At 42.9% G+C, this 26,804-nt stretch overlaps 1 protein-coding gene across 1 annotated transcript; it reads right to left on the reverse strand.

Annotated features, from left to right (window-relative positions):
* Positions 1-6,182: 6,182 nt before the first annotated feature.
* Positions 6,183-26,541, reverse strand: NOS2 (nitric oxide synthase 2). The gene is made up of 28 exons (XM_074594201.1): positions 26,173-26,541; positions 25,984-26,071; positions 24,353-24,525; positions 23,118-23,214; positions 22,408-22,530; positions 22,169-22,317; positions 19,950-20,112; positions 19,429-19,520; positions 18,881-19,022; positions 18,338-18,477; positions 17,619-17,793; positions 16,773-16,874; positions 15,936-16,130; positions 15,507-15,589; positions 15,053-15,197; positions 14,694-14,798; positions 14,488-14,537; positions 14,201-14,375; positions 13,592-13,724; positions 13,108-13,186; positions 12,028-12,206; positions 11,229-11,392; positions 10,233-10,443; positions 9,807-9,894; positions 9,240-9,361; positions 8,485-8,633; positions 7,540-7,734; positions 6,183-6,928 (listed from the first exon to the last, which is right to left on the reverse strand). Exons 3-28 carry the CDS (start codon positions 24,454-24,456, stop codon positions 6,851-6,853), a joined length of 3,438 nt encoding a protein of 1,145 aa, XP_074450302.1. The 5' UTR covers positions 24,457-24,525; positions 25,984-26,071; positions 26,173-26,541; the 3' UTR covers positions 6,183-6,850.
* Positions 26,542-26,804: the final 263 nt, after the last annotated feature.

Raw genomic sequence — 26,804 nt, forward strand, 5'->3', positions numbered from 1 at the left:
GGTGCGTAGGAAGAAAGGGCAGTGGCTGGGCACTGCTGTGGTGTGCCAGCTGACGCGCAGGGAGGGCACCGGCTCCGCCATCCCCTACTGCGGTTCCTCACGCTCCCCTCCCTATCCCTCCCATGGCCCAGCATTTCCCCATTTCCTCTGCCTGACAGACACGGGGCGACACAAAGGTCACCCTTTGGGGGTAAATGACCAGAGCGGGACCCCTGCCATGGGTGAGGGCCGCCCCGGGCGCAGCCCCCTCCGTGGCCAGACACCCCCGGGAGAGCGCAGCCCCCGCGCTGCCAGGCCAGGGACACGCGGCAAAGCCACCCTGCCCTGCCGGGCCCCGGGGGGCACGGGGAGGCAGCGCCTGCTAAAACCCTTCCCCAAATCGGGCAAGAACCAGCAGCTATCCTGACAGACGGCGGCCCTGTTTCTAGAAATCCCATTGCAACAGAGAAGCTCCTGAAATAACAGGCTGAAGCAAAGGGTGAGAGAAGCCTCAGGTTTAGCTCATGTAAGAAAAAGATAAGATTAAAAAAATAAAAATCACATTACAGCTTTTGCTATAGCCCTTGCTGTGTATTACAGCTTTTCTTTCACTAGACTGACTTGTTAATTTATGGCCTTTGCGCCCATTTGCTTTCTTCCCATTATACTGGCTGCCAATCACTGACACCCTGCCACAAACGAGGTGACAAGCGGGTGCCTTTTCTACAAGCCTGGTTCCTTTTGTTTCCTCTTACAAGTCAAATTTAAGAGGCCCTCAGTTACGGGACACCCGGCAAACTCTTTCTTCAGCTTTTATAACAGGCTGGAGCACCAGCTCTTCGCTTTCTTTCTGCCGTAACTCGGGCTCTTGCCACAAATCGCATCCCACAGAAAAGGGGGAGGAGGGACCAGCCCTGGGCTACCTCAGAAGCTCCTGTGGCCTCGGGCACAAGCCCTTCCCTGGGCTTTGGTTGCCTCCTCGCGGCTGCTGCCCTTAATTGCAGCGCCAGCTCTTAATTGCAGCTCCAGCTCCCTCGCAGGAGCGCCCCCCGCGCACCAGGCTCCGGGGGCGGCTGAAGAGCTGGCGAGCCCATCAGCAACTGGCGAAGAAAGGTTTCTACCCTGGATGTGGGTCAGGTTATTTCGCGGTTTAACCCCACCACTGCGTTTTCTTGAAGCACTGGTCTATGTTGAGAAGCCGCTTCCTACCCACGTCCCACTCCAGGCCCTTCCCCGAGCCCCGCGGCCGGTCCCCGTCCTCGCTCCGCACCGCGCCGGTACAGGGGGCTCCGCCCGGCCCCCGCCCGCCTCACCCCGGCCCTTCCACGCTCTCCCCGGGGAGGCGGCAGCAGCTCCGCAGCCTCCGGGCTCGGCCACCCCCAGGTTCTGCCCCCCCGCTGCCCCAGGGACTGGGGGACCCGGGCACCGTCCCGGCCCTCGCCGGGGGCCCCCGGAGCCCCCCAGGCCCCGCCAAACCTTTGCACCTGCGGAGCGGGGAGAGGCGCTGCCGGCGAGACACGGGCCGCCCCGCTCCCCCCGGCCCAAGCGCCGCCGCAGCCTGTTAATTAATCCCGGGAACGTTACGCTGCTGCCAAACAGCTTTCTGCTGAAAATAACGGCAGCATTGTGCTGTCCTGCAGGGAAAAGGCCGAGGCATTATAAAAGCGCAATTTTGCATTTCATCCATCGCATCTAGATCTTTCATATGCAAACAATAAAAAGCTTAAGATAAGTTGAGCTTTGTTCTCTTTCATAAAGAATAAGAAATAATGAATTTAATTCTCAATTAAACTTGAAGGGCAAGGGCATTTAATTTAAAAAAAAAAAACAACAACCAACCACAAACCATCCTGAAGCATAAAGGTTACACTGCGCCAGCTGTGGACTGAGGTTGGTATTCGGTTCCACCCCAGCAGTTGCAGCCTGGGGGGGTCTGAGAGCAGCCGCCAGCCCGGCCGCTGCCCGAGGGGGGCACGGGCACACACAGAGCCCTCCGTGGAGCCGCCAGAGACGCAGCTCCCTGCACAACTGCGCTCGCCCTGCATCAAGAGGCACTTCAATATCGTCCCTGGGTGCAGAGCGGCTCCAGCTGATCTGCAGGGACCCGCAGCACATGGCAGCAGCCTGGTGGTCACTAGGTCACCCTGCCAGCTCCTGTCACGTAAAAAGGTCTCATTCCCACAAAAATAGCCCTGTGGTGCCTCTCACGCCCCCTCACCACCTTTATCCCATCAGGGATGTACAGCAAGTTTTGGTCGCACTTGTTTAATTTGAGGATTTTGTGTCTCTGGGGGTTTCAACTCCTTGTGAGTCTGAAGGCAGGAGAAGAGATTGCACCCCCCGAAAACCACAGTCCATGACACCTTACTGAAGCACTCGCTGGAGTAGAAGCCCAGTCCCTCAGGCAACATGCCACCCTCCTAGGGTCACAGCAAGGAAAGCCATTTCACATTATTGCTTTGGGCACCAGCTGACCCAGACAAAGTCCATACGGTCACCAAGAGCCCCAGCAGAGTGATGCTGCTTCGAGGTTCCCAAAGTGACATTTGGGCCAGGCCGGGCCCAGAGCCGAGCCCATGGGGCCGGGGCAGCCAAGGTGGAACAGCCCGAGAAGCCCCAGACCCAAACCACCGGTGCCCCGCGGCCACTGGCCAGGGAGCAGACGATGCCCCTGGGTGCGTTGTTAACCAGGACAAACAACAGTCCCCAACACCTGACAAGCACTAATGGTTTGCTGTCCCTTCACACACCATACGCTCCAGACTGGAGACGTGACTCTGAGCCGGGCTCTGGTGTAGAGACAAGATCCCCTGCACAGCCGGACAAGCCATTATACATCACAGTGAGACATCACTTAGCATTAGCAGCCATCGAGGGATTCTGTCAAAGCACATTTTGTTAGCAAAAACTCAAATCAAATACCTGTCTCCTGCTGAAAGGCTAAAACCACTTGTTAACCTGTGATTTATACACTACTCCTCCTGTTTAGAGCATATTCTTAACAGCCTTTTTACAATATTTCTCTTTCATTGATGAATAGCCCAAGAATTTGTTTTCTCTGAGAGACAACAAAAGCTTCCCCCCTCCCCTTCTTTTTTTCTGAAGCAACCAGTACTGACACCTCAACAGAGACAAATTCAAGCACAAGGAGAGCCCGTTTGTAGCTCCAGCCAGCTGCGCTCTAACACTCAATTGCATCTTAAACCTTACAACCAGAGGAACCATTTCACCAGCCCCGCTGGACCTTCCTGCTCACCCAACGCTCCTCCCAGCGCACGCCGAGCATCTCGGTGCAGCCACGGAAACGGCGGCTCACTCAGAGAAGACCAAGACTAAACAACAACCCATGGAACATAGACCAGGCCACAAACGGACGCACCGCAGCAGCAGAAGGAGAGCCGGACCCAGCACACCACCGTCCCGTCCCTGCTCAGCGCCCTGCCTGCTCCTGCCCGCACCGGGGGCCAGCCCTGGCCTCCCAGCGGGGCTGTGGGCCGGCAAGGCCCCATCCACCCAGACCCCTGCATTGCAGAATACGCGTTCGAGGAAATGAACCCCTCTGCACAGCTAAAACAGAATGCATAAATTTAAATTAAAATAAATAAATAAAAGCCTTTCACCTACCCAAACTCATCGCGCCTTCCTTGTCCCAGTGCCCGTCAGCCTCGCACCTCACCACCACACAGTCACCGTCCTCCAAGCTCTGCCCCACAGAGCCCAGCTGTCCCTTGTCACCTCCCCAGGAGCCCAGCTGTCCCTCATCACTGATCAGCCCCACCTGTCCCCCCCGGCCCCGCTCCCCCCAGCACGGCAGACAGCAGGGGGCTGGGCAGCCACTTCACCTGCAGACATTTACCTTCCCCAAGCACTTACCCTAATGCAAGGCTGGAACTTCTGCTACCTCTCAGCTGGGCAATAACGTGCTCATGTAACCTAGCCACATACTCCTTTCCTTTTCCTCAAGGAAAGAGCTTAAGTTAATAGAAGCTACTTAAACAGGTTAAAAGCATGTACAGACTTATCGTGATCAATCAATGTTAGATTGCTCAATGCACTTCAGAAACACATTCATACAGCTGAGCTCTACGTGTTTAGGGGCTATAGGGCAGCAATCGGAGCACCTACCCCCTGCCCCTGGATGCACCCAGCCAGCACTGGGACCAATAACTCTCCCTGGCAACCTGCCCTTTAGCCGGAGCCATATCCCCCTGTACCCAAGAGCACAAGGGAATTCACCAACAACCAGAGATGGCCAGAGAACCAGGCTGAGAGAAAGGTCTGCACTCTGGCGCCTTGGCTTGCAGCCTGGTTTCAATGCTGAATGCCATTAGAGCCAGGTAAGCTGGGCTTAAGTGTTAATGAAACAAGGCACTAATTGCTTGAGAAAGTGTTGGTCTGTAATCCTCAGCCAGGTCCCAAATCAGTGAGGTGCACAATCATCCCAGTAACTTCTAGACCAGAATAGTTCCTCTGCCTCTAGCAGCACTACTCAAGTGCTTAACTAATGCATGTGCTTAAATCCCTTACTGACTCGGGGCTGTAATGAACACTTCAATAACTGCAGAACAGGCGATTTGACTGTCTTCAGGATTTTAAAAGGTGTATTTTGTATCTGGTTTCTTAAATGATGTCTTGGTTTTTATCTTGGAATAGAATAATTATCCACTGACCTTAACATCTGCACTTTATCTTCCCCATTTATTTCTGTACAAAAAGCAATTATACACAGCTTCAGATCAGTGCTGCAACTGAAGTTAACTTACAGTTGGGACCAGTTCAAATAAATTCATGAAGAATTAAAACGGATCTCTGCTTTTCTTAATCCTTTCCTTTAGCTGCCTTCTCACCTCTCTGCTAGGGGGAAATTTTTGCAGTAGTGGAATTAAGATGAAAAGGTCCCCCCATAAGACTTGCCTCATCAACTTAGCATATATAAATGGAAAGTCATGCACCTTCTGAGCTGATAACAAACACTTGTGCCTCTTGCTCTGATTTGTCAGAGGCCCAAGAAGGAACAGAGATTCTTCCTTCCCTGGCTGGTGGTTTTCAATGGTGTCTCACGTCTTCAGGACATGACCTCAGGGCACCCCAGCCTGCTTTCAACTTGGTATAAACAGCATCCCTTTCCCCCCCCTCCCCCCGAGTTTCTGAGCCTCCAAATGAAAGTGAACTATGGTCCTTTAGTACACAAGCATTTATAAAGGATTATGGTAGTACCTTGGAGTAAGTGATTACTTGAAAAGACACCTGAGATACAAAGAAAGCACCCTGGCAAGGGAGTTCACCTCCTTAGTCACGTACATGGAAAATGGGCTGTGCAGTGACGCAATTCCCAAAAGGGCACGAAGCGTATCAGCACTCTGAAGTACGGAATTTACTTCTGTTTTCTACTTTTGTTGGACTCATTTGAAGTCTAGGACTCAGTGAGCCCTGGGCTTTTTGAGAACTTTCTTAATGGAAAGCACAATTACTCGTTCCATTTTCTATCCTATCTCAAAAGCCTAAAAATCAGAAAACCCCAACTAACCAAAGTAGGAGATAACACTCACGGTGTATATACACCAGGTGCCCACCAGGACTCTGCACTTGCCAGGAACCTCCTCTGTTCTTTACTCTTTGTACCTGTTGTCTGATACGTCCTGTTCTCTGCCATCACTGTCCACATGCTTTCATCTACACTGTATTTTTGACCTCATGGCTAAGGCTGTCCTGAAGCACAGGTGAAACACACTGTACAGACACGGCACTGCTGACTTTTGAGTCTCAACTCCTCCTTCATCAGATTCCAGCTCCTGGAGACAAGGGATGACAGGAGAATCTCACCTTAAGCTTTTTAACCTGATCATATAGCCCTGGTAATTTTCGAGAAGGAACTAAAGGCTCTGATATAACTGCAAGGCATAGAAAGAGCCAAAGTCAAAATACAACTAGGGCAAAAGATGTTGCTCTCATTGCTAGTTTACATTTTTGCAGTTTGAAAAAGCCAGTCTCACAATCTATGGTGCAAATTCCCATTTTCCTGGCAGTAACAAAAATGTGTAATTACTCTTGGGCAGACTGCATTAACTCCTGCGTACAGAAGGAGAGTTGGTCGGAGTCCAAACCCACTTCCCCGGAACCCGAGAACTTACTTACCTACCCCTACAGGTTTTGGCTGAAGCCAATAGCAAAAAGAGGTACCTTTAATCCACAGCAACTTGTTTGTATCAATATAAAGGCAGCTTTTATTACAAACAAATCAAGTAAACCTGCGCACAGAATTCAAATGTCCAAAGTGCTTCTGAATTTTGTGAGCCTTACTGCCAATTCACAGCTACTACCTCCTCACGTGCATACATCTGAAGCGTGTACAGCAGGTACTTCCACTTACAAACCATTACATTATCATCTCATTTGCAAATGAGGTGTGTGACTATACATTTCCAAGTGACACAACCATCCATTTACTTGCTTTAAAGTGAAGATAACATGCACAGCAAAACAATCTGATATAAATAAATTCACAAAGATAAACAATACATTTCAAAAACAAGGTTTCAGTTCTAGCTTAAATAGTAAAAAACTCTATATTTTCCCTGTATTTACAAAACCCAGCAGACTTATACTAGCACAGACAGTATTAAAAAAACATAATTTGCATCTTCACTGTTAAGATAATCTATTAAAAGAAGTCTCAGAATAAATAGCAATGAAAGTTAAATTTAATATTTTTTCTTAATTAAGGCTGAGGTTTAAAAGTAAAATCCTACAATCATATACACGTGTGTGATTTAACATGTATAAGAAAGGATTTGACCCCTTGTTTTTTGAAAATAACAGATGTGCAAAGTGTTGTCTAAAACATCAGTTGATTTGTTCTTGGGCTGGTGGGTTACAAAGCCCTTACACCTCTTTTGACTTCATGTGGGAATACAGCCCCAAATATATCTTCATGGTACCGCTTTTGGCTCTGCGAAAACAGAAGGGAAACCCAAGAGATTAATTAAATACTGCGAGCTCCTTCTCCGGTAACAGTTAAGTAACTGAAATGTCTTTTGCTCGTGTGAGTGGTTCTGTGACAGGGGACTTTTGTTGCTGCCCATAAAGGGAAGCTCTCTGAACCCCAGGCACGCGCGCCGGCACACGTTCTGGTAACACGTGCTAAAAAGCCAGCAGACCCAGGCACTGTCTCTTCAGTGATGGGCACACTAATTTCATAACTCACTTTCCTCCACTGTTACAATAAAGTTGTACGAGTTGTACGCTCCTGGTGTTCCAGACGTGCTGCAAAGGTAATGTCCAGGCCCAAAGGGACACTGGGGAAAATGGTAGGTGTAAGAGAAGAATACGATGCGTCACTCTTACACCCCAACCAAACAGAAACTATGCGTTTTAAATCACAGTGGGTGGACTAAGCTGATCACTTAAAGCTTTTTTCCTTGCGCGTTCTGCTGAAAAGAAGCTCTTGGCAGCCCGTGAGATCTTAAGCATGACTTTGATGACTTCTGTAACCCATCCTGGAACTGACTGAAAAGAACTGACTTTCTGACTGGAAAGAACACCTGGCATACTACAGCATACCTTGAGCTGGAAGAAATACTCCTCTGCCTGCTGCTCGCTGAGGTTCAGTTTTTTTGCAAGCATCCCTTTCAAAGCCTGAGCAACATCCTTGGCCATGCGTACGTCTCCACAGACATACAGATGCCCTTCTTCCTTATGCAAGAGGTTGCACACTTTGGTCTCCAACTTGCTTTGAAGGATGTCTTGAACGTAGACCTTAGAAACAGAAAAAGGATCATTAGACAAGGTTTCTTAAAAGCTGCTTTGGCTATTGGCTTCTCTAAATTCCATGTGGGTCTGTGTAGTAAGGTTCTAAATACCCTGTCAATTCGAGCTGTGTGTTGCACCACAGCAAAGAAGAAGAAAAGTGACTTCGTGCCATCTTTCCAAGCCCCAGATTTGGAGGCTAGACCTGTCTGCTAATTAAACTAGAGCAGACTAAGACTCTTCATTTTCAGAACCAGTTACAACTGCCAAAGTCTCCTAACTTGCCAGGAGAGTAGCATAGCTAGAGAGGATAGCTTAAGCGCTGCTGTTTTCTCTAATCAAGGTTTCACCTAAGCAAAATTAATTTCCAGGGTCACTGTCACTGAAATGGTGACAAATGGTCAGAGCCAACCCATTTCTAACTCACGGGCTAATCAAATCCTGCAAAATTTAAGGTTTCTGAAAGTGTTCCGGCTTCTAGTTTCAAAGGCTGTTTGCACTTAGATTTTGATACGTCTGTGATGCCTCTCTACACGGCAGTGAGGGTTTTCTATTTATATAGCTTGCTCGTACTGAAGCACACAGTGAGATTCTCCTTTATCTTGAAGGAGTGGGGCCTTTGGCCACTTGTTCACAATACACTAAAGCAAAACGCTAACATTTTTTTAAAGAACAGTGTTAAACAGAGCCCAACTCTTAACTTGAAGGACCATTCTGAAAGGAGCCAACCCTTTTAAAGAACACAGGAGCCAGCCTTACTTTAGTTTGGCCAGGTTGTCTGGAGTAAGCTGTATAGACTTCTTTCAGGACTCCCTTCCTCTTCATTTCCTCAGTTTCTTTCTTGTAGATGTGATCCATGTCTGGCTGCCGGCAGCCAAACAATAACGTCATCTCACCACCTTTGATCCCTGAAACCAACAATGGAAAGTGTTTTGTCTTTCCTGGTAAAGCCTATTATCTCTTATGACCATTCCCATAAAGGGCTCCACTGTCACAGTAACTCGCTGTGTACAGCTGCCTGTACAGCTATTTTCTAACCAGCCTTTCTCACTAAACACCTGAGAAGGAGAGTGCGTGTGTCTGTGTGAGACAGGTGGTGATTTTAGGGGCTCGGTAGGACTGAACCTTCCCAAGTCCTCGAAGAACTATGTGGAGTCACCTGTTGGACCAGGGTCCCCAGACAGGCTGATACAGACAGGCCAAAGTGTTTCGTCCCCATACTGTGTCCCCGTCCGAGCACCTGGGGCAGTCACTGAACATAGAGTATTTACAGGAGACACAGTCTGCTGCCTCCAAGTGACCAAATACCTCAAGACCACCAGCATGGTCTCAAGTGGGATGGTTTAGTTTCAGTGTGGTGTTCAATCCGTTTTGGGGTGACCAATCTCTGCAGGGTTTACTTGGCTAATGTTTCCGGGTGTCTCCATCTGTAGAGATTTTGTTTGGAGGACAAGGGATGTCTTCTGCTGCTGGATGAGTTATGGCCTGCTCCTTGTGGCAATCCCCATAAGTACCTTTCTTTTCCAAGTCATGGAGACGCTGCAGCCAGAAACTTCTGAAGGGAGCAATTCCCGTCCCTGGGCCGATCAGAATGCATGGCTTGGTTGGCTCCTCTGGGAGCTGGAATTCCTTAGCACTAAAAAGCAAAAATATGTTAATTAGGTAATTTGTATATGTCTGACACCTCGGCGTCAGTTTCCTGAGTGATTTAGAGCAGCACAGCCTAAGTTACCAAATGGAAAACAGTAATGAGCCTGAACTTGGTGACAGCTGCTTCTTGTTCCCTTGGCTTTACTTGCTCTGTGGTGGATATGCTGACAGTGGGGATGGTGGCATATGAATAGAATTCTTTCAGAATTTTCTAATGATTATGATTTTATTCAACGTAATACATAGTAAAGGATCTCAGCTCTGGAAGACAGGGAGTTCCCTCTCTTCTCAAACTCAGATGTTCCAACTGGCACTCGCCAGTCTCTTGAAACATATGCAAACAATGAAAAAAGACTACTGAAGAAGCTGAACTAAGAACTGCTGGGTTTGGGGTTGTTTTTTTTTTTCTTTTTTCTCTGTCATTCACTCACCTGCGTATAAAGCATGGGACTATTTCATTGAGACCTATCGTATTCAGCCACGTGCTGCAAACTCCATGGTGCAAAGGCCCTTGTCCATCTAATTAGGGCAAAGGAAAACAGCCGTATCAGTATTCAAAGCTCTCCATTTTTTAAAAAAAGCACAGTTTATACTTCAAATTATGGGTTTTAAATAAGTGTTTATTTAATAATGATTTATAAAACAAGGATACATGGATGATGATGATGCAGGATTTTAGCAAATCCTGACCCAGTACGAACATCCACACTGCAGCACACTATTCTGCATGTATCACAATACAAACGTTTTGCTACAGACATGCTTTGTGCCATATGGCAGACACAGGTTATTTCTGAACCACAATGTAGCCTAAATATAATTTAATTAGGAGATAAATGAAAACAACAATTCATTACCTCTTGTCCTGTAGTTTACAACTGCAACTGTCAGATGAATCTCTCTGGGTGTCACGTCACAGGAAGAGCTGACAGAATAGTACCTGGGTTTCAGAAGCGGCAGCTGAGTCAGTAAGAAAGCTGTTGAGACCTCGGCAGAAGGAAATTCCTCCAGGACCTCCAGGATATTTGGGCTGTTGTAAAACTTCCATTTATTGTATTCTTCTGTGTTCTAAAAGCCAAAGACCACCATCACAATGTTACCAAGTCACGCTGAGTTCAGGAGAGCAGGGATGTTTGAAATGTAACTTATAACTAAGATTCCTGCATTACATTCAATTCCATATGCAGGCAAATAAACAGAGAATTCTTGAAACTTTGTCTAGACCAATATTGGTTTTCCTAAGAAACAGTTTAATTTTTGAAAACAGAAGTACAGAATACCCACTGTAAGTTTCTCAGATAGCAGTGCTCTCAGTGAGATGTAGAAACTGAAGCAGAATCTGTTTCTCAGCCCCCTGCTGTGGGATATCCCAGGTCCAGACACCTACTGAGCCTCGCTGAACCCAGCAGGAGAAGCAAGCACTTACCATGCCTGAGTCACTGGATACTTAAAGTGACATCCCTCGCACATTCACGGTACCAAACTCTCTGACAAAAATATCTACCAGCTCCCCGCCAACCCCTCCACTTGCAAACTGTAAGGTCTTTTAACGGCGTATCATCAGAAACCACCCTGAGGCAGGCAAGAGAAACGGGCAGGCAAAATGACCCACCCAGAACCACACAGGAAACATCAGATCTGAAGAAAACCCTTGATTCCCACGCCCAGGCTGAGCCACAAGACCACCCTTTCTCTCACTGCGGCTGGTTTTACAAGCACATAGAACACGTAACAGAGGGATAAAAATCAAGCACCATCACTGCAAAAATTTCTTAAGCTTCTGATAGACAGTAAAAGGCATCAGGTGGTCCAGTATACAGTACGTGTAACATAAATTTAGCCCTACCGCTTACCTGACATAAAACTTCCAGTCTCTGTTTGTCTCCTTCCGCTGTTACCAGCTGGGAGAGTTTTTTTAGCAGTTGTTGGGAGGGTGGAGTAGTGATATCAAGCAAGTATGTCAAAGCTTCAGGGAGTGTGCAGGCTGGAATCTTTTTGTCGCTTGTCCAGTAGCCACCTGGAAATGAGGGAAATAAAAGAACACTTGGCAATTCCCTCGGCATTTCACAGCTGTAGAGCTTTGCAAAACTGAGTCCTTCAAACTATGAGTTCAGACTAGGTCGCAGCAGGTCTAGACCACAGGGCCCTTGTGAAAAGAGGTTAATGTGAGGGTTCAAACTTTTTGTAAGGGGAGGATCTGATGTGGAGAATTGCACGATAACAAAACACCACTAAAAAATGAAAAGTCTCTCCTTTGAGGAAATGGTCTTTCTGTGTGTCAGAATCCTACAATTTAACAGATTGCTCCTAATAAGATGGAAAAGATGGTCGTGACGTAAATCTGTTTTAGGACTCTGATATGTAGCAACAATAAACAAACTCTGTTGATTAACTGAATTGGGGTCAACGGTAAATTTAGCAACTAAACTACAGTGTCAACCTAGGATAACTCCGTGAACACCGGTGAAGTTACCATGGACTGCCAGAGTATGCAAAATCAGAATCGAGAATTATCAGAATAACTAAAAGCGTAAACAAACTCCTATTGAAACTTAAGAAAAGGATAATAGAATCAAATTCAGTTTATAAAAATTCTCAAGAATTTTAAGAGAAATAGGTCAAACATCCTCTGATATATATGAACCAACTTACCATCAATGCAGGTTTCAAGTCTGATAGTCTGATCAGCTGGAGGAGCATCCTTGACACGTGCAATGAGGCCATGGACTAGTTCTGGCTGGTTGCCTGGGAAAATCCCGATATGTTCTCCGGGCAGGTAGTGCACTTCCTGATTAGTCTTACAGGAAAGTTCAACTAGAATGGTACTACGACTAGACATAGGAAAAAAAAAAAAAAAGAAGTCAGACAGATCTTGGTTACATTAACAGGATTTCCCTTGAATTGCACAGAAAAGGAATAAATCTGAAGTGACAGTTGACAAGGGCTTACTTGTGTTCATTACCAAACTATCAGACCAGCTTAGTATTTCACAGAGACTTAAACAAATAATAGTCCAGATACGTGACGTACTCGTATCAAAACAAATAAGATGAAGTGCTGCCTGATCTGTGCAGTATAGAATAAATGTGCCTGTAATCAGCCAAAGAAGGACGTGCAGCTCTACTGAAGACTGAATAGCTCACATCTCAAACCAGCTCAGAGGACTCCCAGTAGGACAACTGTATTTAGAGCTGGGATGAAAGAGACCTACCAGGGGATGTTGAAGAGCCATTCACAGATGCTATTTCTAAGACAGATGTTAGCACTGATTATCCTTTTGTACTTCTTTGTGTATGGTCTTGTCTCAGCTTGCTTTGCAGCTCCTTCTTGCACTATACCTTGTCCTTTTCTTCCCCTTTATTTTTCAAGCTAAGGGACAATTTTTCCCCTAAATTAAGTAAACATTTGCCTGGCATGCAGCATACCAAGCAAGGGAGAGGGACCATACACCTGACCTTCCATACATAGTAGGTATCAAAGGGCCATATCACAAGGTTATTCAGTTCCCTACACTCCCAGAGACTCTACTGGGAAGTCAGCTCCTATCTAAACCAGACATGTACATATTCTTGTGGCCTTGTGGTAATGATTTACTTCTACTAATGATGGTGCAAAATTCGTATCTATTTCTTAACAGCTGGGGGGAGAAGCTGTTTATAACCAGGCACTTCAGATGTTTAATATTTTAGTAAAAAGCAGTATTGCAATACTCAAAAGAATGAGATATCGTACCTGGATTTTAAACTTTGAAGATTCTGTCTGAATTTCAGCTTCATGGGAATGATATCCTTGGAGTGAATGTTTGCAAGTGCTGTTGAGAAAAGAGGACATGACTCATGGCAATTTTGTGATTAGGTTTGTTTAAAATGTCTTCAAATAACAGGCAGGAAAGAACTGAGCCATGCTTGCCCTAGAACGCGATATAATTTAGTTATGTGTCCTATAAGCACACCTTCCCTGACTAAAAGTAGCTCATCTCAGCTTTTGTTCTTCTGGGGCTGTCAAAATGTATGCTAGTTCTGCTGTTCTGATGTTATTGCACTGGAAAAGATAATGATTTATGCAATGTAAACCAATGTCCTTTTTTCTCTGACCGCTGTACCTTATTAGATGAATTTTACCATCTAGCAGGACCGGTATCACTTTTAGAAAACCTTTACAGTTCAGACTTATCAAAGCAAAATGGACAGAGGAAGTGGAAGGTGGGAGGTAATACCTTTAGCCAAGTCCATGGTTTGAGAGTCATGCACTATCCTGTAATTCTTAGGATCCCAGCTTTCATTAGCGGTATATATCTCAGGCAACTGAATACTGTTTTTCCCACGGATGTTAAAAATGTCACAGGCAGTCTAGAAAAGAGAAAAAATAAGGCTATTCATGGTAAAAATAATATTCTTAGCATTGTCATAATCCTAATGGGGAGATATCAATTTCACAGTTTGCTATTGTTTATTGATTCTGTTGAGTTCACTGCAGTTATAGGGGTTCGCTGAGTTCAGCAAGGTTCCAATTCTACACCAGCATCGCTAAAAAACCTGATCTACTTCAAAAAATTCTGATGTCAGGTGCTACCACCCTTGTTCATACTCAGCATCCCACTATCCAAAAAGTTTTATTGAACTTTATGTGAATATTAAAAAACAATAGAAAAGGGGCACAGTTTCCTCTTCAACTTAGGCAACCAGTAGAAGAGAGGGGAATCTGAAATTCAGATATAAATCCACAGGTTTGTTTTCCGTCATTTTTCACCATTTTTAAGTGATGCTAGTGAATACTGAAATAAAATGAATGAACTAAAATATGAGCTAACTATTTATATTGTCACCTTGAATGCACTGACTGCCCATGTACGGAAGGCTTCTTCTTGCCCATTGAGTTCATCTCCTTCACCTATCGGAGTGAGTTGAGAAGCCCCCAGTTGGGCCAGTTTTTGGTCAATGGCATGAGCAAAGGCACAGAACTCTGGATACATGCTGGACCCCAAACCGAACACAGCGTATCTGCCGAAGGAGATATAAATAAGATCATTGTGTTATGCTAAGTGAAATGCAAAACGGGCTCAATCACATGCAAAAAGGATCATTCAATCACAAAAAAACAAAGTGTTTTTACCTGATTTTTTTTCTCAGCAATTTCAGGGTGAGCAAGGAGTTCTTCAAGGTCTGTATAAAAAATTGTAAAATACTTAAGGTTAGAAAAACACTTTGATTCAAAACAGAAGTGAGACCCTGATCCATATCTTACTCAAGTACATGGGACAAGTGAAAGGTCTCAGTTATTGACTTGAGGCTCATATATACTTCTGAGGTGAACAGTACCTTTCCGTTATTTGGAGAATCTCCATTTCCAAAAGTGCTAGTAACCACTAAGAGAAGTGTTTCTTTTTCCAGGTCATCGATGTTGTACTCATCCATGCACAGAATCTGGAAGGTATAAAGCTCATGAGAAATTGCTAGGAGAAAAGAGAGAATTGCTGGAAAGAACTAGCATTAGATATCTCTGTGTTTGTCAGGTGACCGTTGACCAAATTTACAAGGCATTATGCTAAATGATTACAAAAATCAAAGTTCTAGTCCAACTTACATTTACTGAACATTCAAAGTGTAGAGAATGGAAAAGCTTGCAGAAGCCGATAACTTCTTTCTGCGTTTAGTGTGGATGATTTCTACTTTCTCACCTTTGTGTTGAAGGCACAGTTGAACAAGCTGCACAGATTGTTGGCCAGTGTTTCAGATTTCCCAGTCTCTGTTGCATAGATAACAGTGACCTTGGACCTGGTTGCCATTGCTTGTCGCATGAGTGAAGATGCAAAGAGTACAGCCCTGGGAAAAACATAATCACATAGAATTTTTAATATAGCTACATGGTAATTCAGATTGATTCACAAACAAGCCAGTAAAGACTGATCTTGAGCACGGTTTTTCCTTGGAAGATTGTTCAGAAGCAATACACTATATAGCCCCGAAGAAGAAACGTAGATACGAATACTGCTTAACTGCGGACAGGTAAGTCTATGATTCAAAGTGGTCCCTACTGTAATAATTATTCCCCAAAAAAAGTGGAACAGAAACATCACAGGAATAGAATAGCTGGACAAAAAAAGCATGAGGACTCTCATTTGAACAACTTACTTTGCCAAGATGCTAAACTTTATTTCTTTTTTCTTTGGCCTCCGTGTCTCGTCATGCCAGACATGTGTTTTCCATGCATCCACCTTTAAAAAAAAAGTTAAGCTTCATGTAAGAAATGTAAAATAATAAATACACAATTTGTATATCTTTGAAAGGGCCAGATTAAATGGAATCTGTATATACAATCCACTGTGTACAAATACGGGATCAGTCTCTGTAGCATGAAATTGCATTTTACTTACAGCTTGAGAATTCAACAGAACTAACATAACCTTCCACAGTATAATACATATTGCTTGCTTATTTATGAATCTCTCTAGCGAATGTTCATTAACCAGAGCTTTTCATTCAGACTTCTTCAGGTCCCATATTATCATCTGCACTACCAAAGTTGTCTACTAGAATCATGTTGTTTTTGAAAATGTGTACCTGGTAGTAATAGAAGGGAGTGAGGACATAGTTCAACATCTCCTGGTGGAACACGGGAGTTATGCTCCCCGACATAGGAGGTACAATCCACACCCAGTCAGCCGGGCAGCCTCCTCGCACACGGTACTCGTTCTGCATGTATTTCATGAAGGACTCGGCAGCTGAGTGGTGATCCATTATAGTCACGTTTTGTTTCTAGAATAATTGCAAAAAGACAGACATATATTAAAAAGCCCATTCTGCTCTTCTTCCTGATGTGGTTAAAGTAATCCTTTTGCTTTGGTTAATATTTCAAGGACTTTATAGAGCTCTGGGAAATAATTACTATCAGCAACTATTATATAGATACAGACCATTGAGGCGGACCTTTGATTAAGGACTCTTATGTCCTTCCTTTTTTTTTTTTATTTAACATCAGCATTTTACTTCTCCAGCACTGAGAGTGCATGCTGAAAAGCCTCTGATCATTTTTACCTATCTTTCATATTGCTATTTGTTAAATAAACTATAATTGTAAATAAAAGATACAATCCAATGGCTTTACATAGATTTTGACACTTAGATGCATGTGATGAACAACCTTGCCCTTAACTTCCTTCTCTCTTTCTCTCCCTCCTGCCTTCACCTGAGATTTTTTTCTAACAACAGGAAATATGGATTCCTCTACTTTCCCAGGTGTAAATCAAGAATAACTCTATTGCAATTACGCTAATAACGTTAACCTCCACTGAGCATTGGTCCAATGGCACTATATTTGTATAAAGCTGTTAAGAAGTGCAAGGAAAAGGAAAGACACAATATTCAGTATCTCTCCAGATACCACAGTCGTTGACTTACTTGGAAGCTATAAAGCACAGCCACGTTTATCTCTACAACAGCTCGGTCTTTCCATAAGGATGAAAGTTTGTTTGTTTCCAGTCCCATTCTTCTTCCTACCTCCTACATGTGAAAAGGAGAGAAAAGGGAAAAGCAAATTTACTGTGTGGGACTTTGACCTCATGATTTCTCCACCTCATCACATTAATATGCAGGAAAAAGTTTTGTGGAAGGGGCAAGAGCGAGTCTTGTACTGGGGAAAGCGACGGCAGCAGAAACACTTGAGATGAGAGGTGAACTTGAGTTATGGAGTTCTGGTTCTCAAAGCTATTCCAGTTTGGTAAAGTGGGGAGTGGTTCACTCCTGGACTAAATGGTTTCAAAAGTGGCAGTATCTGGTTATAAGTCGTCATTATTAATTTGTAATTGAGGTGACCAAGACCTGCAGCTAATCACGAGGAGTCCTCCACTGCCTTGCCAACAGCAGACTGAAACTGACATAAATATACCTCTGAGAAATATACAGTCAGAGACCAAAAGTCCAGAATCAGCAGGATTCAGGCTAAAATTGGGGAAGAATTCCCCTTGGACAGCATTTAAAATATTTTTTTTTACAGTTGCAGTTTCACCATTCTACCCAGGTATTTGAAACAGATACTGTCAGAACACTGAAAACAGCCATAGCATCGGCAGAAATTCAAGATGTCCCACAACGGTCAGGACCTTGGGTCAGACTAGCACTGAAGTGTTACTGTGACAGACACCCAACACCCATCCCAGCAAAGACCGATAGCATCTCTTTTTCAAAAACGCTCCACCCACCAAGTTCATTCTCTTCTCAGATGACCACCCCTCTCCAGAAGATTACCTTCAGGATGTTGTATCGCTGGACGTCACAGAAGTCCCGCACTCCTATCTCTGTCCCCATGTACCAGCCATTGAAAGGACACCCAGTAAATTCCAGGCCTCCCACCTCAAGAAGCATGTTGGCAACAGCAGGCAGCGCATACCACTTCAGATCTAGCTCCTTAAACCATTCATACCTGTTAAACAAGCATTTTGATTTATTACTTTGTGTCTTTTCCTCCTTTGGGTGATAACCAGAGAAGTCCAGGAAGATACAGAGTACTAACTCTAGGAGAAATGACTCACAGTCTGCAAAACTCAGAGCAGTTTTAATGTACAGTGTGGTAACTAAAGAAACTGCAGAACAGCATTATGGAGCTCTGCAATCTGCAGGCCACTCCCAAAGCAAACACGAACAAAAAACCAGACAGAAAGGCAACAAACATTTTGTTATGAGTGCAGCCACATTTCACAGGTGTATTACACCGGCATAAGAAATTATGATTTTTTAAATTCTGAATATAATTGAAATGTCGATTGGGAAAAAAGATTTCCAACAAAAATGCTTTTGGCCTTTAAATCTCATTTCATTGTTCTAACAAGCATTTTATCTTTTGGGAAAATTTACCATAATTTCATCCTAACAAAGAACTCATAAAATGACTGCCACAGGCGCAAGCTTATAACCTGCCAAGGTGAGGCAGAGGCAAAAATGCAATTATCTAAATCTTGTGTGCTTACTTTGGATGTTCCATTGGCACTTCGAGGACAATTTCTGGCGGCAAGTCAAATATTTCTGGGTCTTGGCCGTTTGCTTGGAGAACAAGTGGAACTACATCAAAGCGGCCATATTTCGGCTTCCACCCAAGCTCAATGCACAACTGTAAAAAAGTGCGTTTCAGGGGTTTTTTTTAGGTTTTTTTCCTCCCATTGATTTGAAGACAAAAGAATGTTATCCCTCTAAAACTTGCTGGGGTAAATTCTGAGTGATAAAGGTTATCTTTCCCATCCAAATAACACCAAGACACGTTGTTCAAGTACTGATTGGCCCCTGATTTAAAGGGAGCACCATCTCACCCTGTTCCGAGATGGAGGAGAGTATTTTATGTCAGAATTTTAAGAAATTCAAGCCTGCACCTACAACCTGTGGGGCAGAACATGCCATTCACTCCTTACCGCCACATTTCCCCCCCACCCTGCATAAACATGCAAGAAAAAGGAAAAAAAGGACAGCTGGGTTAGGCAGGATGGAAAGCAGTCATGATTCTGCATTTGGAACTGTACCTGTGTGAACTCCACACTGGCAGGGTCTCCCAAAATAGACCCATCTGGCATTTGATATCCAGCATATCGGATGAGCTGGCTGTTCCAAACACGGAAATCGTGTTTCCCATCAGTTCTCTGGGGGAAGATAGTGATGGCTGATCTGCCCAGAGAGACAATCAAATCCCGTTAACACCACAGCAGCACATCAAGCACATTCTAATTACCAAGACATAAATTGTTATCAGTAGCAATTACTTTATCTTTCTACAATAAATGTCAGTAGAAAAAATCATTCATCCTCCCCACCCACCTTCTTGAATCTTCAAATCATCTCTTTTTCCCCAGAAATTATGAAAGGTTTTGCCACATCAGCCATCAAAGTTACAAACTCTCAAAACGGTTGATGGTACACATGAGAGGAACATAAAAGTACCAGGAGAATTAAGAGCAGAGACAAATTGTCAAAATATTTAGATAGACCATTTCAGGTCTTAGGTAGAGTTTTGAATCGAGATCTGGATGTGGTTTTTGTTGTTTAAAATTCAAATGAAATAGAAGAGGCCTACCTTATATTTCCATTGTTAGTGGCATACTGGATATGACGACAGATATGCTCAAACATTTCCTTCGCTGTTTTACAATCACGTGCATCAAATACCTGTAAGTTTCCAAAACAAATGTAAAGAAAAAAACCTGATTTTGAAACAGTAATGTAAACTCATTATTTTCCTTATGCAGTTAAGGAAAGGAAAGATTAAGAAAAAAAGTGAAGTGAAAAATCAGTATTTCTCACTCTAATTGTATCTCCACTAGGAAAGGTTCTTATATGCATCGTTTTCATACATAACAATCCTTCAAGGACCAAGACAGGCACCTGGTTCCATGGCCTAGTTGGTTCCTACACTAGCACTGCTACGCAAGTTTTCATTCGACTATGAAGCAGAGAACTAAAAAAAAAATGTTGACCTTATGATACGTACAGGAAGGAGTCCTCAGCTGAAGCAACTGGCATATTTTATCAAAGTAAAAGACATTCTTCTGATTTACAGTAGATGACTGGCCCATAATACCGAGACTCGTACGTTACCTGTAGGTTGGACCACTGGATTCTCCCAATACACCTAGGCGCGTTCCTCCAGGCCTGCTTAGCAGCAAAGACCAGTTCGTCCTTTGTCAGATGGTAGGTTCCTGTTGTTTCTATCTCCTTGGTCACTGTTTCCAGTCGGACCAGGTGTTCTTCTATTTTTGGCCTTTTGAACAGGAAACAGCCATGAAAAGAAACAATGAGAATTTCATTACTTAGAACTGATTTAAATTGCAGACATTCTGCTTATGTTCTGGGTCAAGAAAAGCACAGGCATTGCTGAAGCCGTAAAGCTTCTGAGCATCCTTTTGCAGGAGAAGACCTCTACGTATGCCACTGATTTTATCTGCCAGAATGCAGGTAGAGTAAATTTCCAGGGAGGGCGTTAGCGTCTCTGTAGGCTGAGCTATGGCAAGTCTGGATAAACACTGAGAAACCTGCTCCTGTTATAAACCTACACTCTCTGGATGTGGGCCAACCTAAAATACTCTATCCTTTATGAAAACATCTGTTACCTCATGAAGTCCACAATTTTGCTGTCCTTCAGATGTGAGAAGTCACCATCATCTGCTCCCCACCTCCCTCATACTGCACCACGCTTTTGTCCCCAAAGCACACCCATTATCTATGGCAGCAGTCCAGCGCCCCAGATTTTTATCAAAAAGCAGGGGGTATTCTAGGTAAAGGGGTCAGTTAAGTACATGGGACTCTGACTGAGGACTGCTGAGGAGAGTTTTTCCTGGCTTCAGAATTTAGGAAGTGTCCTTATTGACTGTAAGTGACAGAGCTGATTAGCCTGATGAGGAAACTAACACACCAGAGGTTTAAGTAGCAACACCACCCTTTCTCCACCCAACACATGCGTGGATCGATCACAAGCCCTTCTGTGTAAGTTTTCAGTTTAAATACGGATTTTCTACAGTATTTTGGAAAAAACTGTCAAGTTCAAGCAAAAGAAAAGTATGGAACAGGCTAGCTTCAGCCCAAAAGTAGGATTATAGTGACTGTCCTCTCAAAGTTATATTATTTTCACAGGGACACAGCTCCTCTGACAAAAGTAAGTAGGATTTTCATTCCTAAAAGGAAGTCCTGAGCAATTCCTTTGTCAGGGAAACCAACTCTAAAATTCTTTAGTCTGATAACAGAGAATGAAGTCAAAACATTAGGAAATATTTATCACAGCACAGACAAAAATTGTTTTGTTGGCTTACAGACAGAATGAAAATAGCCTGCACTGTCTGAGAGTTTTCACATTTTCAACAAGATGAAAGATCAAGGGCAAGCATGTAAGATAGTGTAAATCAACGTGATCAAATAGCCATGAGCAGAAACACAGAGATGTGCAAATATAATTTGCTGGCAAGTGAGTACAGCCTGTGTGTACGATAGAGACTTTCATAAAGATTCAGTGGAAGAAAGCTTTGTAGAACAGTTCAAAGTGTCTAAAGAAGTAGCCATTATGTGGCTGCATCCCTTTGAAAGTCTGATAATGTTTTGTAACGGGATGAGCAAACATTGAATTGTCACTTGAAAGCTTGTCATGCGAAATGTCACTGCAAACTCTTGGACCTCAACCAGATGTTCCAGCTTTTCCTACAACAAGATGTCTCTGCACCATGTCCATTCTCATGAAAACACAAACCTCTTTTCTGAAGCTAGAGCATCCCTCTCAGCATGCTCAGTAAGCTTATGGTGATGATAGCACAGAGCAAGGTTGAGAAGCAAGAGACTGGCCTTCCAATCTTTGGCTAAAGCCTTGAGAGTCAAAACAGAGAACAAAAGAACACAGAGAAAAGATACTTGGAAAAGCACAAACAAAAAGCATTATCCACATTATTCACGTCTAAGACTGATCTGAGCAGGAGCTAATCCCATCAACATCCAATGATAAGAAAAGAAGGTCATATTCTGTAAGACAGTCATAACCAAGCTTCTTATTATCAAGGTACTATTAATGTAACACACGCAGAAGGAAAGTGGCTGTGGAATGAACTGTAAAGAGTCCATTACTGTATTCCCAAGACCTTGGATTGGCAGATATAGCATATTGAGTGCACTAATAGTTTTATTTACCTTTTCTAATAGTCCTTAACTATTTTTTGAATGCATGCTATGTAACAGGATAGTTACCAACAGCTGTGAAGCAAACAAACACTCCTATAGTCTCACAGACAGGTAGGTAGAGGACTTTTATACCAAACACGAAGGTAAAGTTGGCTTACTCTTTAAATGAATTGTAGTACTGTTTGATAAAGTCTATTGCCTGAGGCAAAAGCTCTGCCTGTGGAACTGGCCCATCTCTAGTGCCTCTCACCAGGCCCTTTGGGGTCATGAGTGCCCCTTGGCAGGCTTTGGTCCGGCAGTTGATAACCTGAAAAACAATAAAATGTCAAAAAACAATGTTGCACTCTGTATCTTTCCAAAGTTATGAAAAATCACTGTTCAGGTTTCCATATCTTACCTCCTTTGCTGTCAGGTGTAGTGTGTCGAGAAAGCTGGATCCATTTTCCAAGTTTCTTATTTTTACGTGTCTTGGACATCTTGATACTTGGTTTGAAGCTTTGATACCATTTTGGGGAGGATTCTGGACAGAGAAAAGATAAAAATACATACTGTCTTCAGACTTATTAAATACCTTAAAGCTTCATTTTAAATCTTATTTGACCATTAAAATGCTACAAATTAAATTCAAGAAACTAGGTATAAATTCCAACATGAGTATTTATTTGAGTACAAAACTATTGACCTAATCTGGGGTTCAATAAGAAATGTGAAAAACCCCATGTATTTTTGTATTAATCAAACAATATCTGCCACTGCAAACACCTTTTAAATTTCAGTAAGCCTTCTTAACATAATAGTCACAGTCTCAGGAAAACAGTGAACCAGACAATTTTTTGGAAAGGACACATTTGTTACTAAAGGCCGGGTTTTCAAAGGTGAATAAAGGAATTGGGCACTCCAGTCCCATTAGGTCACCTCTTTTCCTTAAGTCTTACCAAAGCTTCTTTTTGTTCAGAAAAGATCTTTCACCCAAAGATCTCACAGCAGGCCTAACCTCGTGTAATCACCGTTAGTCCTCACGTGAGAGCTGAGAAGTTTTGAGCAGTAAGCACAGTAAGCACAACCCGCGTGAACTGTCAGTGTCACACAATGACGCTAGAAACAGACCTCTTTCCCATCACTGGCCTTTGCTGAAGTTATGATTGGAGGCATCTCTATCTGCTTCTTGCTCAGATCATGTAATTTGGCATCATCGTTTTCTAAGCTTTAAAAGAGACAAAGACAATTCAGTATAATGCGATGTGCTTAGTTTTTCTTACTGTTACCTGCAGCATCAGTAGAGAAATGCTCAGAGCCATCTCTGAAAGATGTACTGAGTCAATAAGCCAAGGATTCGCAGCAGCGTGAGAAGTGGAGCAGACTAGAAGTCAATAGTAAAGCTACAATCACCCTTTCCAGATCACTATGTGGGAAGGAAAACAACAGATATGGCCTGGAATGGTAAAGGTGGAGTATCATCGCTGTAAGCTAAACAAAGGACATCTGTACAATTATGATCTGGCCAGAAAATATTGGGAGGAATTAAACAACAAGCTTGAAATCTTCAGGGAAAAGTGTGAAAATTTCAGCTAGGTCCAGTCTCCAGCCCATTAAGCAAATAACACACTTTTATACTAATTTCCTTTGTTTTCTGCATTGTCTTACTTTCTGAACTCCTACTTCTTAATTTCAATATCACGTTTCAGAAGATGCTCAAAAACACCCGAGAGGCATCGAAACCACAAACTCCAAACAAAAGCCTCAGTTTGGAGAGGGCCATGACATGTTCTAGGTAGCAGAGCATATGTGATCGCCCACTGCCGCTGGTCAGCTTCATGTATCTTCACATTTGAATATAAACTACTTTGAGCAGTGACAGGACAGGGTAGGAAACGGGCAGAGAAATAAATGGTAGGCAACAGAAAAGTGAAATAAGTCACAGCCTGAAAACCGAGAAATTTAATATGCACGTGCAATTTGTTTTATACAGTGTCTTGTATAAATTGTATCACAGAAATACCTTACCAACTTAATTGCAGCATTAATAATCACTTTGCTGATTTTTATAGCATACACGCGCCTCCTAAGTCCTAGCATATATGAAACCTTTATAGCACACTAAATAAATTTAGAACTATGAAACAGAAAGCAAGATGATTTCTTTCCTCATTGATTTTATCACTTAGACACAAAAGCTTAAATGTAACTTACCGTATCAACACCACACACTGACCCCAGGGACAACTGTTCTTTGGTTAATATTATAGCTTTGGAAACGCATTACAGGCTTCTCCAGAACCCATATCACTTAATCTTTCTGTCTCAAATGAAACTACGAAGTCACTAAAAGATAAAGATCTTACCCATGGATCTTCCCATTTTTCTCCAAGTTATTATTGATATCCTTCTCTTCAGAGAACTGGTTCTTAGCACGAGGTTTGAATACAAACTGCCACGGGCACAGCATTTTGGATGCTTTATTTATGATTTTAGTTCACAGTGCTGAAGTCTTGTTTTGTGTGATGGGGGAACACTTCTGAGGAGGGAAAAACAACAACAAGGTCAGTTTTTGACTAAGAATGTAACTTCCTTTAAAGGGGCTCAGAAACTCACCAGACTAACCAATCTGATCTAATTAACATCCTGTTTTTAAAAATGAAAATTGCTCGACTCCGAGTAAGGATACTAAAACTAACAGTGCTCTTTGTCAGCGTAGTGCTGCAGCCATGCCTTGCTCAAAAATACTGCCAAGAGAATTTCAGATGTCCCCCAGGTGCACAAACCAGCAAATATCAGTGTCTCAGAAAAACACACGCACGCTTTACTGCTATGAAAAACATGCCTTGATACTTGGGGTTATTTTAAGTTCTGTGCTGTTAAGTGCTCTGTTAATTCACATCACTACATATTAGCTAGGAAAAGGGATGTAAAATGTTGCAGTGTTAGTCACATAGTAATGAAAAAAAATAATTGGTCTGTAAATTCACCAAAATGTTTTGCAGTGTATTCACCTGCCAGAGAGAAAAGGAATTCTGAGATTCTGATTTCTGTATTTTTCTAAGATATATATACACAGCACATACCTGAATGTAACATAGAGCATTTATATAAGAACATACAAATTTTAATGCTGGTTGTTTTAAAATACATTTGCTACTAATTTCTGATTTCTACTAATTTCTGATCCTAAAATGGATTTTTGCACCAGGGAAGCTATGACAGAAGAAATAGAGCAAACTAGTAAATTGCTAGATGAAGCAGAATTAGCCTCAGCATTTGAATCTGGAACATAAGAGAAATAAAAAACTGATGTTTCAATAAAATTAAAGAAAGAAAACATACATTGACACATATTCCTGATATAAATTACATATCATTTTGTTATTTATAGTGCTTTTTCAGTAAAAGTAAAATTCATATTGCTGGGCTCCCAAGATGCTGTCTGCTGTAAAATCACATCAGAAAAGAAATCCACTCAATTATCTCTGCAGAACCTGTAAGGCATTAGGACCTGTCTGTTAGTCCAAGTAAAAGACGTAGTGTGTAATAAGCATTTCTCTACAGTTAGAAAATAGAAACAAATCTAAATTACTATTCTGCAATAAAAAAATGCTGCAATATGCCTATACATTTTTGTAAAACACAGAGGGAAAGAGAGAAGGAAAGGACAGGGAGAGAGAAAGAATGAAAGAAAAGAAAGTAAGTTAGAACGAGAGAAAGAAAATAGAAAGGAAAAGGAAAAAAAATAAAAACAAACCAGAAAAACATGAAAACCAATACACAAAACCAAGAAAGAAGAAAAAAAGAAAAAAGAAAAACATAAGAGGAAAAAAAGTAGAAATAAAAAGAATAAAAATAATAAAAAGAAAAAAAGAGAGAAGACTCACATTTTCCATTCAGTGGCAATTACAGTAAAAACTTGATTGCTTTTTGTGTTCTCTACAACAGGGTTCTTTAAATAACATTTACAATATTACCCGTTACATGCACAAACCTTTAAAGCAGCAGAAAGGGGGATCAAGTTTTCAGAGCAGCCGGACAGCCTGGAAATAAAGCAGGAGACCGATTCCAGCGCTTTACTCCTAATACAGGAAAAAGAAATTACAGTTTGCCATATAATTCCTTCAGTTGTGGGCTGCAGAAAAGGACTGATAAAGTGAACCTTCTGCCAGCGCTGCCTTACCGCTACTCTGTGAGGGGTTTTCCCAAGCTTGCCAAGGGATGGTCTTCTCTGGCAAAGTTCCTTTCCTTTAGTCTCTCCTGCTCTGTGTCCCTGCTGGGAGGCAGAAGCATTTTATACCCCAGGACCATTATGCAAAACAGCAGAGTAAGGCTACACACTGAGAGTGGGCAAAGGGGAATCCCAAACCCTCCCGTGTTTCATTCAGAAGCACAGGGCGTGTGGCTGCTGCAGGATTACACAACACGTGAGTCGGCGGGAGAGCAGCCACTGGTTCCTGATGTTACGAGCATCCCTCCTTCCTGAACCGCCTGCCGTAACCCCGACTCCTACAAGAGCTCAGTGATAGGGACCGGGGATCGCACTGGACAGCTTTTGCAACCTTGCAGGCAATGTTTAAAAAAATAACTAAAATAAAATAAAATCCTGGAAGAATTCTTGCAGATTTTATCACTGGCTGACCATTCTCCACTACATTAAACTAGCAGCTGTAGAGAGTAAGCAACTTCAAGAGAAATTCTACAGAACCATAGAGCCTTAGGATATGGACCAGTAAAGCATTTAAACAGGTGATTATAACTAAGAACAGGAATCTTAAGTTTAACATAAATATATTACTTCCTTATTTTTGATCA

The sequence above is a fragment of the Larus michahellis genome, chromosome 7, assembly GCF_964199755.1.
Source record: "Larus michahellis chromosome 7, bLarMic1.1, whole genome shotgun sequence".
Classification (NCBI taxonomy): Eukaryota; Metazoa; Chordata; class Aves; order Charadriiformes; family Laridae; genus Larus; species Larus michahellis.